The 12,349-nt window shown below is 46.4% G+C and overlaps 1 protein-coding gene across 1 annotated transcript; it reads right to left on the reverse strand.

Moving 5' to 3' along the window:
- Positions 1–6,109: 6,109 nt before the first annotated feature.
- On the reverse strand, positions 6,110–12,038 carry LOC128714441 (protein sister of odd and bowel). The gene is made up of 2 exons (XM_053809316.1): positions 11,032–12,038; positions 6,110–6,527 (listed from the first exon to the last, which is right to left on the reverse strand). Exons 1-2 carry the CDS (start codon positions 12,036–12,038, stop codon positions 6,110–6,112), a joined length of 1,425 nt encoding a protein of 474 aa, XP_053665291.1.
- Between the last annotated feature and the right edge of the window lie 311 nt (positions 12,039–12,349).

Below are 12,349 nucleotides of genomic sequence, written 5' to 3' on the forward strand. Positions count from 1 at the left end.
GTTCGTAGATGTCAATGCGGAACAACAGAGACGGCAAATCGATGGCACAGTTGAGGAGACCAGCTATATTTGAGCAAAGCCTTTCAAGCCAACCAAGTGTTTGCGGCGCAGTACTCAAGTATAAGGTTGTCTTCCGATCGAACATCAGATACCTTTTCAAACAACAGAAGCCTAGCGAAATGCGCAATGAAATACTCACAAAAAAAACACACACACAACACGCACTAATAGCAACCCTTCATTGAAGGTTACACACGCAATATATCCTTGTCAGCAGCATGGCGCCAAAAACCGTAACGCCAACTGTGTTTTTTTTACTCCTGCTGCTCTACGCAGCCATATAAACCCTGCTTAAAACGGTGCCCCTGATTACGGAGGATTATAAAATTTCAATTAAAATAGACCATTCTTCAGCCTTACGATCCCCTGCGAGGTGGAATAGCATAATAACAAACGTTTTCCCCCCCATATGTGTTCGGACTTGCCGCGTTTCCCGTTTGCTAAGTCTTTGATCCTGCCGGAGGGATTTCATCAAAACTACATCACTGACACGCCCTCCAAAACGGGCACACCACAGCCGGTGACGGGTGACGTGCTCACTTCCTACCGCTGCGTACCAATTTACGTGTCATCCTTATGGCGATCGCAGTGTTGGTATCCTGATTTGGTTGCGTTTACCCTCGGTAGGTAGGAAGAAACAATATTTGTCCTAATGATAACTGGTCGCAGTTTGTTGTTACGCAGGCGACGACAGAGAGCTGGGACCGTTTTCTAGCAGCTGACGGTACGTTGATTAAGTGGTTACGAAGATGTTTCGCAGCAGTGCGTGTGCAGCTCGTTTCTCAATTAAAATGATCGGATGTGGTTTCGAGGGGAAAGTTTTTTGAAAATCGAATTTTAAAATTGTAATTGTACGCAATTACATCAGTAGATCGAATGCAGTCGATGGATTGTAAATTGTGATGTGATAGGAATTACTAATGATGATGAAGAATCTGAAACTGTAAGGAAACATGCTTTATATAAGTTTATTAGCATGATGTTGTTATGAAAGAAATAATTTAAAACTAAAATTAATTAAAATTTTATCATAATTTTGGGTTACTTTGGCAAATGAGTGATATTCTGAATCATTCGTCTTACTAACATTATCGATCGCTCTCGTACGTTTGATAACTATCCGATAGTAGTGGAAGCTATATGTCAATATCAGTGATAACATCTGAAAATGGGCTTGAACATTGCATGTTAGATTAAGGGATGACTTCTGAAACTCCTACAATCGTTTCTATTATCAAGAACTCCACTAGAAATTGAAGTATGAGTCGTTTGTCAAGCAATTTATACCGACGGGAACGTTAATACATAATTATTTGAAGAAAATTGTCATGTATTTGCGTAAAACAAGTTAACCAAATGGAACAGATCGAAATACTTCTTTATCGGCACAACAACCTCAAGAGGTTTAGGCCTGCCATTTTTGGCTTTCTGTGACTTTACTTACCCCTAGCTGAGTAGTAAGCGCTTTTCTATGAAGGATTAGTCCGGATGGGATTTTTTACCGATCCTGTCGTTAGAAGACCGCTTCCAATACACCACCGGGCTGCCACAGAATATCGGAAGTACCGGACCAAAATACAGGGCTATGAAATTCCCCTGGCAAAATCATTTCTAGACTCTTTTCACGTTAAATTGAATTATTTGGTGGTATAGGTGGTATCATTCCCTCAAAATTCTTTTCCGAAAATTCTCTCCTGACTTATCCGTCATGTCGTAATAGCTCCAACTTCATCGTTTGAGGTCAAAACCCCTCTAAAGCTATATCGTGACTTGTGATCTACGACTCATGAGCAAGTTAAACGATGTTTCTGTTTCAGATCCCACGACATATATCCCTGATATCGATCGTAATTAGCGTGCTTTAAATATGCCTTCTATTTCTCCGATCATTGGTAGAAGTGTCCAGTAATACACAGCATAGTCAACACGCTACATTCAAACCTCCACAGCACAACCGGTGGACCTCCGCAGGGCTTTGTTAAACTCTCTTCTTTCCATATTAGTTCAACTCACTTACTGTGCACCGTAAAAATATTGAACCGCGGGTGCGAGAGAGACGACGATCGGTTGAGCTGGATTGTTTGAAAGTTGCCAAAAAGGTGCTGACACCAATTCGAAGTGACGTGACCGAGCCCAACCGTATGCTAATTTCTATTGGTCTGTCAGCAAGATCCATCGATCGTTTTGGGACCGACCGACCGGATGGGGAGCCTCCCTAACCACCCACGCACCCACGGCACCCTTTTTCGTGTGCACACATTGCGAACCACATATTCGTTCTTCAGAACATGCTGCCTACACACACGCACCTGGTGCCGGGCACTCAATCGGCTGCGATTGTGAATGCGCAGTTGGAAAAACATTTGAACCAGATCCACCGGGTCCGCACAATGAAGTGCTCGCAGGCCGACGACGAAAACGGCGACACTACAAAAGCGACACTGATCCAGCGGTGAGCAAATTGAGACAAACATGGCCGAACGGGGCCGAACGGTTCGGGTTTTTGCCAGCAATCGGCATGGCAGCACAGGCAGACGCAGAGCAGGCACAAACGGCTTCATAATTTATTAATCATGCTGAAATTTGTCTCCACTGATTGCCGGTAATGACAGTTCTCTTTCATCGCGTTTGTCGTCCCCGTCGCGCGATCTTCCCGCAGGAGAGACAACGCGCCTAGGCATTTGATGAGACATGTTTTTTTTTAGGACCGGTTTGACGCGCATTTGCCCAACAGGACAAACACACAGGTTCCCGGGGCCGCACATACTGGATGGGTGTTCCAGCCGTGTCAGCTCGCGTCTTGTTTGCGTTTTTGTTTTGTCTTCCGCGCATAACGTGTGTTCTTGAAGGGGTTTTATTTCAGTGGACCCTTGGGTGATGGTGATCCTTAACTGCTGGTACATTTCGACCATGGAATAAACAGATGCGTGGAAAGTGAGCATTGTTACGAATTGGTGTGGTCGGAGCAGTTACATCCCAGTTTTGGGTGGTATTTTTGAAGGGTTATTGGACAAGATCGCAAAATCAACAGCGTTCAACTGATCGAGTGTCTGATCGAGCTGGATCAAAGTAAAGTCTTTATTCAAATTAAATTGTTTCTAAAATACAACGTTTTTAGGCAGATGTTCTTCTAATGTCAATCTTTATGGCAAAGCGGTAATTTGTACAACAAGATCCACATACGTAAACGGCGCTACAATCCCTTAACGGTCTTGTGCTCCGGCTGCAGGAGTCCTCTAAACCGCTCACGGTCGAGCGCCGTCGTCAGACAATCAATAATCTCGGCCGTTCTGACGTAAGGGGCTTCACAGGCTTGGTCATCCGGTGTCATTCTCATGACATGACTAGCCCACCGGAGTCTGGCGAGTTTAATCCGCCGTTCGATAGTAGGTTCGTTGCCATTGTAGCGGCTTCTCCATTGTCCTTCCGCACATACAGGGAACTCAAACGCGGCTTGAAGGGTTTCGTCATTTTTTAACAAATTCCATGTCTTAAAGGCGTATGTGAGTATTGGAACTGACATGATAGTAGCGGCGCCGGTCTTCTCACGAACGGACCGGATTAATATCCCATCCGGACGATACGGCTTCGAGCAAATAAAGTCACAGAAAGCCAGAATTTGTAGCCCTTAGACCTCCTAAAGGTTGTTGTGCCGATAAAGAAGAAGAATAATCCTCAAATTGTAGAAAGCCAAGTAGGCAACCTGCATCCTAAAGTGTATCTCAAAACCAACATTGTTTTGGTGTTGACTTCTCACCCAAAACCGGTGAAACTTTTGACAACTTCAAATGTGCGAGCGCCTATTTGTTTTTCCCCTCTGCGTCAGCCTAGATGCCTAGATTTGGATAGACTGACAGAAGATGGTCCCTGAACTTCGCACTTCCGAATCACGGATCGCCCACTCTAGTGCTAGGTGGACGAATATATAACATAGCCCATCTCCTTGGCGCAGACCCTTGATTATTTTCACTAATGATCGAATGATTATTTTCCATAAAAAATCGAATCTTCATACGGTATGTAATACTTTTCTGGAGTTCCAAATTAAAATTAAGATAAAACAGCTACATCTATCTCAATATTACCAGTCCAACATTCCGTACACTTAGAACAAATCTATTCGCAGTCTCGATATCTTCGCAACTGGTCACCTGTTACCATAAATTCTTCCTTGCTGCTTCCATGTCTCACCATTTCACACCTTCTAATCGTGTCCTCCAGGCATGCAGCGAGCATGATTGATTATCGCTTAATCAATCAGATCAGTTTATTGTGTCCCATTGCTCGAAGGTTCATAAATTACGCTTGGCTGTTAAAGATTAAATGGCGTTTCGCACTCGCGTCGAGCCAGTCACTGGGGTCTGTCCATTTCCGTTTGCCCTATGATGCACTCTGTGGAGTGTTTAGACGACAAAGGAGGTAAACGGAGCGGAGTTGAGAGGGGGAAAAAACCATGCAAGCAAGCTCAACCGAGTGGCATAATTTATGTGCCTGTCCGCGACCATGTCCACGGCGTTAGTCAATGTTATGGCATGGTGGGGATGAAACGAAGATGTGCCAAACCATCGTTCCAGCCCGCCATGCGGAATGAAGCTACTTGTCCCCATTCCCCACCGCACATCATCACACGCAGCTACTCGCGTCGCCTAGACCGGTGCCGGGGCAATAAACAACTCAATAAAAACCAGTACGACCGGGATGATATCTGCACCGGATTAAATTTACTCCATAAACATCGCGCACATGATGCACTTACAAGAAAACTCAATAAACACATACTTAAGCGGAGGTAATGTACGTAAATGAATCGCCCGCCGCGAGAGAGCGCCGTTAGGCTTCAGGTCTTGACCGACGACGTTGTCCTCTTCGGAAATGAAACATGATCACATTTAGATGGTGGGTCCGAGCGGGGCGGTGTCGGGCGGTCGGTGGAATGTTCGCCCTGTTGTCCAATCCATCTAGCGCCCATGTTTCTCTGCCAAGCCGTGCATAAACTCCCATTAAACAAACAAGTGCAGACTGATACTGGGGTGCTTTGTCATTCGGGTTTGATTAGAGACCCATGTTCACGTGCAATTGATTGCGGTCCCTAACGGCAGAAGATCACGACCAGCTTATATTATATGTGTCGCAGCAATCGAAGACACCGTCCTCGCTCACATTCAACGATAATAAATGATGAATACAGCAATAAAGGCAGTGTCAGACATTGGAAAACCTACCTACGTTTATCAGTCAACCGAGGTGATGAGGCACTGCTGAGTTATAATACTCACCTTTATCAGCACAATGAGTCAGCTTGTTATGAAAAAAGAAATCTACTTTCGGATAGTTAAATCAATACCAACAATACCAACAAAGGTTTCTGTTTGAGAGAATGTATTGCTAATATCATCTAGCTGCCTTATACGTACCTAGCGCTTTATTTACTTTATATACCACTGTTCCGTCACAAAATCGGAACATAATTCATTCCGTTGTACATAGTTCTGGCACGCTCAAAGTTGACCCACTCACACACACACAGACACACACACACATTCGATCAATAATATATACTTAAAACTAGAGCTCCTAATTATGGTTTTCTGGGGATTCGGCATGAGTACCTCAGAGACAAATGCTAATGGAAGGAAAGACATAATTCTCAGTGAACGGCATCAGTCCAAGCCAGGCCTGGCTGGCCGAAAAAAAAATGCACAGTTACATAGGTGCATAGGTTACTATGATTTTTTGTTTTTACAATCTATCACCACCAAGCGCTCGAACCGGTGCGCCCAAAACGAAAGACTTCCTTTCCTACGCTACGCAGTATAAGCGACGAACCTTATCGATATCATATCAGTCACATTTAAATTACTCACGCCTAACCACGTGCGTTCTCACAGGTTGTCTTAGATCTACACTATTCAAATTTTGTTTTCTTTACCTCTAAACTCCCCCTTCCCCTCCTTCACCTTTCTCACATGTACACACAAACACACATATACGTCGCTTTTTTCGGGTTGATTTTAGCGCGATGTCACAGCATCTCTATTGCGTCCACACATCAGTCCACATCGGCCAGTGCCATCAGATCGACGGTTTTTAGCTCACACCCGTCCGGTTCACCCTCGGACGGGCCGTCCGGACCGACGGCTGCGGTGGCGCTCGGGCTCGCCAAATCGAACGCACCGCCCGCACCGGTCGCCGTGGAACCGAGATTGTGCGTGAGACTGTGCCGCCGGAGGTCACAATTCCGTCGGAATACCTTGCCGCAGGCGATGCAGTGGTACGGTTTGATATCCGTGTGCGTGAGCAGGTGTGTTTTGAGATTCGAGCGCTGGTTGAAGCTGCGGCTGCACACCGGACACTTGTGGGGCGATTCCTCCATGTGCAGTATTTTGTGTACCGCCAGCGTACGCGACTGGCAGAATCCTTTTCCGCATTCCAAACATTTGAACGGTTTCTCCTTCGAGTGGATGTAGCTGTACACGGTGTACACGATGCCAAAAAAAACCGGGAAGGGAAAAAAAGGAAACAAGAACAGGAATCGAAACAGAGTTATAAAAAATGGAATAAAAAACGTAGCGCAAAACAAAAAAAAGTAAAAGCTAAAGCTAAGAAAAGCCATATCCATCATACACACATATTTTTTAGCGCATAAGTTGAAAGACTAGAGGAAGATAAAAAAATACACACGGAGATGAAGCTAGTGAGTGGGTAAGTATTTAAAGCGATAAGAGCCAAACAAAACAACAGCCACACGCAAAACAAGAAAGCTACAAGCTGTGAAGATGAAGCGACCAAAAACAAAAACAAAAAAGATGCTAAATAAACTCAAACTGCTTCAAAACCCCTCCGACACAAAACAAAAAAAAAACATACATAAGGTATAACGGGGGAGAGTGAAAAAAAGGGCACCTCCAAATGAAGAATGAGAAAAGCAAAGATGCTGGTGATGTTTATGGACTTTTTTTCCTCTTTTCTTTTTTACTGCGTGGTTATTTCTCAAACTCCCAAGCCCAACGGACCGGCGGATGGGCGAATAGGATCGGTGTCGGTGGATCGTGAAACCTCCGAAGCCAACGCCAACGGATCTTCCCGCTTGATTTTTCTTCCCTATATCGCGCACAAGATTAAGCATTAACAGATGTCGGATGCATAAAAACATAATATTTTTATATTGATTTCATCAATTGTCTAGTCATCGCGTCCCGGTCGGAATTGGGGATGAAGGAAAAAAAACCGTCCCCGGTGAATTGGATCGGTCCCTTCGTACCAGGGAATGCTGCGCGAACGGAGCGCCCTATAAACGCGTGCACAACAAAAGCACGCGCACGAACACGTTCGATCGTGTTGCTGTTGATCGGGCAGTGATCGAAATAATAATAAAAAATACTTTGATTTGAGGGGTCCAACATTGTAGACAGCGACCAGAAGGCAAGAATATTCTGTTTGTCGACCGAGAGAGTCGAAAGAACTGACCAGCCGTCGGCATTTAGGTTTGAGAGTGTGGGAACCTTCGAAATTTGGTTCAATATTGTGCAAAAGCTATTCGGGCCGTTTAGTTTCACATCTGTTAAAGTTTATTACACAAACATTTAAGAATACACCAAGAATATTATCGTAACGTACAACCACCGGCAAAGAAAGAGATTCAAGAAAAAGGGCGACCAGGAGCATCTTATGGTCTCTTTTATAGCATATCTGGCACTATTTCCTCATCTGGAGATATCTGTCCTATCTTTCAATCCTCACTCATCCTATTTACACAGCAGCACAATTTTAAGTGTCGAAAATAACGCTACTCACACACAAAAAATGTCATAAACCTAAACATGAACTAGGAGCGCAATGGCATGAAAATGAATTGTAATGAACGTATGGTAATAGAAGAAACTCCCCCTGCGAGAAGCATTCATGAGATTACGCATGAAAAGGTAGTATGAAGGTGTGTTTAGTAGTGGACAGTAAATAACAACAACACAAAAGTATTAGCCTGCGTCGTGTGATGAAAATGGGGGTGTATTTTTTTGTTGTGGTTCAAAGGTGAAGCGAAAGTTAAGCTAAGTAGATTAGCAAAAGCGAAACAGTATCACAATTGTCTACCTACCTTAACTTACGCCAAAAAGCTTTCGTTTGTGCGTTGCAGTTCGACACAGCAAAAGTCGAACGCGGTCTCCCGAAATTTTGGACAAGCGCACACACACACACACGGGACCGCAAACGCAACGCACACCGCGATTCGGGGGCCCCCAGCAATCTCCTTACAAAACTGCCAACTGTCTACAAATCCTACAAATCCCTCTCAAAAAACAAACAAAAAAAAAGGTCCTGAAGCTGCTCCTCACTCAAAATGCTCCCTAACGAAGAAGGAAAACGAAGAAAGCAGAAATGCACAGTACTCCAACTCCAAACTTCTTAAGCTCCTGTTCCTGGCTCAAACCATTGGCTGTGTTTGTCTGTTTGTGTACTGTTTGTGTCGTTTCGTTCCGTTCCGTACCAGTCCACCGGGGTTCGCGCCCCGTTTTTTTTTTTTTGGCGTGTTACGATAGGAATTCGTGGTGAATAATGCACCTTATCGGGTGCCGGGTGTCAAGTTGAGCGCTAAAATGGTCGTCCAGCTGTCAGTGTACGATGCCACTTATTTATCATCTTGCAAACAGCGATTTCAACACGGCGACCATCGGGAATTAGTAATTTACACTGTCTACCGTGTCGCCTCCCGTTGCATTCTCGCCTGCCGTTGATTCTTGGCTTGTGAAGGGGGTGTTTTTTTTCCCCCCTCTCGTCTTCCCTCTTTTATGCCTCACAAGAGCAAACGGTTCCTCATTTCGAGTGCCGTTTGCTGCCCGGCGACCCGATGCGAGGGTGCGACTTATCGAAAAATCATAAATTAAATGTGCGACACACATTTTCCCTATACCCGCCGGGGAGGGGGAGAGAGGTCACGTCTCACACCCCACACACCAGTGTCCCACGTGGGGGCCTGACGAGGGGGGGACGAGGAGGGTTTCGAAAGTGTCGGAGAATCAATTTACATATCGTCGAAATGAGAAATGGAAGTTACTTCGCGCTTCTCGCTTACGATAGAGTCTGCCATCGGGGAAAGAAAAAGGTGGCAAAAGGAACACAGCTCCGTCCGGGGTCCACAAACTGCACATGATTCAACCACCCATGCCCCATTCCCGGAAGGAGTGGGTAAGGTCGAACGAGAGGCTGAAAGGGAAGCTGAAAATGGATGCCATAAATTAGGCGATCCACTCGCCAAAGTGATCATGTTCGTAGTCACGCTTCGTGCGTGATCATCAGTTTCGCTACTTACTGGCCGCAAGGATGTGCTGTTCCCGTTTTACGCCACACAATCTGTTCGCTTTCTTTTTTTTTTATATTAAACTTTGTTTGTATAACAATCGCACCGTATATCCCTAAACCTTCGCGTGTGGGTAAGTTGACTGATAAATGGTAATGCTTTATTAAACTTGTTACTAAACCAACATGACTACGGATCGTTACAACGTCAATGTGAATCGATATCTGTGTTAAAACCCTATCATAACTGCAGCTAACATTTAACTTCGCTCGAATTCTTCCCCTCAACTTTGAATGACAAAATAAAACCTGACCTTTACCATCCAGGCACCGATGTGCAGGTGTAACATGCGATGCGATGAAAAACGCACCGTTTGACACACAACACGGCCGCAGACAGAACGAAAAGGAGGACAGACAGCCAACTAAAATCCCCGCTTATCTTAACGCTTGCCGGACGGTTTGGGAGGTTTTTTTTTATTGGCCATCCAAAACGCCTCAGCTAATGCCTTCATAATCTGTAACCGATCTTAAAAGCATCTATAAACATGGCACATGTACAACACGAAGATCAGAACCAGCAACTGAAGTGCGTGAAGTCAGTGATGAAGGGAGAGTAAAAAAAGAGGAACCCCGACGAGCTACGGGTATCACGCTACAAATACTCCCGAAGTTGGCTTAAGCTTTACCATCACCATTGCAATAAAACGGTTCGTTCAAGTGTGTCATTGATATGCGTTGCATAAACGAAGACATTACCGAGCAAAACTCTGGCGACGCAAAGATAGCTCGGAAGGTTTGTTAAAAAGACGTTAAGAAAGCTAAAATGGCCAATGCAAAATGATCATACTGTAATTATAATTATGGAAGTGCACCGAACAGAAGTAGTAATCTGATGCAACGCGCGTGCTAAGCTGCCATAAACGGCAATATCTGCAATATAAGATATTGGGTTGGCAATTCGAGGCATTTGACTCGTCCTTTAGTGGACATTTAAACGATTCTTAATCAATTATCAAACGAATATCTTTATTATGTGTGTGCGTGTGTGTGTCTGTGTATGGATGCTCACGGTTTGTGTAAGTACGTGTGTTTGTAAGTCTGTGACTGTTTGGAGATCACGATCGCAACCAGAATTTGGAAGAAATCCTTGGACTACTTAGACCAGATAAATGCCGTATTTGCTTGCTGTGTTACCACCTATCTCCCATTTGTAAGGACATCACAACTAATTGCTTTTATTTTTCTTCCTGCTTCTCACACTCTCCCTACCCAGTTTTCTTTTCCCTACTCCTATGCTCCTTTGTTGTGTGCGCGTGTGTTACCCTTGCTCTTGATCTCTTTCTCTCAGACGGTTCTGCAGTTAGGATGCGGTTGTAGTCTTGATATTCGGAGTGGGTTCATTTAGCCGATCCACGCACAACACAGCATGGAGATGAAGGGAACAGCGGGAAGAAAAGAGAAGAAACATCAGAACAAAAAAAAGTGAGCGTGACTGTTTGAGAAAAGAGGTAGAAGCAGTGAAATATACATTTTTTTAGAGAGGAAAAGGAAAATACGAAACAAAACAAAAAAACCATGGATCATGGATAGACAGTGCACAGAGAGCAGGAAGGAGGAGGTTGGGTTTGGTTTTCTGCTTGGGTGCAACAAGGATTCGGGGGGGGCAGGGCTTACCGGTGGTCGCGCAGGTGATCCTGGCGACGGAACGCCTTTCCACAAATGTCACACGAGTACGGCCGCTCGTCGGTGTGGGTGCGCTCGTGGATGAGCAGGTTGTAGGACTTGGTGAACTGACGATTGCAGAACTTGCAGATGAACTGCTTCTTGGGCCGTTGGCCACTACCACCGGCCGCCACAATCGCCGGCGCGGTCGCGGCCCCACCGGGCGAATCCTTCGAACTGCCACCGGACGGAGCGGCACTCACCGCCACCGGTGGAGTCACCGACCCAACACCGCCAGCGGCGAGCGTCTTCATTTTATCCGCCGTCATCTGATGATGGAAGGCGGCGTTGAGCAGTAAGCTGGGATAGCCATTGTCGAGCGAGTTGCCGTCGGAAGTATCGTCGGCCCCATCGTCAAAGTTGAGATCTTCATCCTGGTCCAGCACCGGCAGTTCATCCGCTAGCTCGTTCCCGTGTAACAGCATCGACGGTCCGGATGTGTCCATGAACATATCATCACCGATCGTATCACCGCCGGCAGTGCTGGAATCGCTGGAAGTTTGCGCGCCCGGTCCGGTGATGGGCATCGAGGGCAGGGGCTGGTTACGCTGGTGCACCGAGGCGTGACCACCGGCCGCACCGGTCAGGCGCAACACCTCCGATTTGCTGGTAATCCGCTGCAGCGTCAGGTACGACTCGAGTGCCTGCAGGTTCAGGGCGGCTGCGGCGGCCGAGTTGGCGGGCATGAGCGCGGCCTGCTGCAGGCTGGTGACCATCGTGTTCTGCAGCGACAGCACTACGGCGGCCGCTGCCGCAAAGTCACCCGCCTGCGCGCTGGAGGTACCGCCGGGCCGGCCCGTTGCGGCGGCGGCTGCAGCAGCTGCGGCAGCCGCCACGGCCACCGCTGCCGATTCGTTCGATTGCTGGTCCATCCCTACGGCGCACACGGGCGGCACGGGAATGTGTTCTGGGGCGGGCGATACGTTCCGGACGGTGGCACCAATACCTTCCACTAACATCTAGCCCACAAGCGACGACGGTCGACTAGTGCCGAACTTATTCCGACCTTTTGTACCCGACCTTCACAAACACCCATAAATTAGGCAAACATTTGACCCTTCACGCTCTCCCTCTCTCTCTCTCTTCCTCTCCCTCTCTATCTCTTTCTCTTTCTCGCTCGGTTGGCGCTCTTGTTGCAAAAGGGATCGGCAAGGGAGGACCGGCTTAATACACCAACCGCGTTATCAGTCAACTTCAAGCGCTAATCGCGGGACCGGGCGGGCATATCAATCGACAACCGCACATTCGCCTATGGACGCGGTTCGTTTGT

This window comes from Anopheles marshallii, chromosome 3, assembly GCF_943734725.1.
Source record: "Anopheles marshallii chromosome 3, idAnoMarsDA_429_01, whole genome shotgun sequence".
NCBI classification, from domain to species: Eukaryota; Metazoa; Arthropoda; class Insecta; order Diptera; family Culicidae; genus Anopheles; species Anopheles marshallii.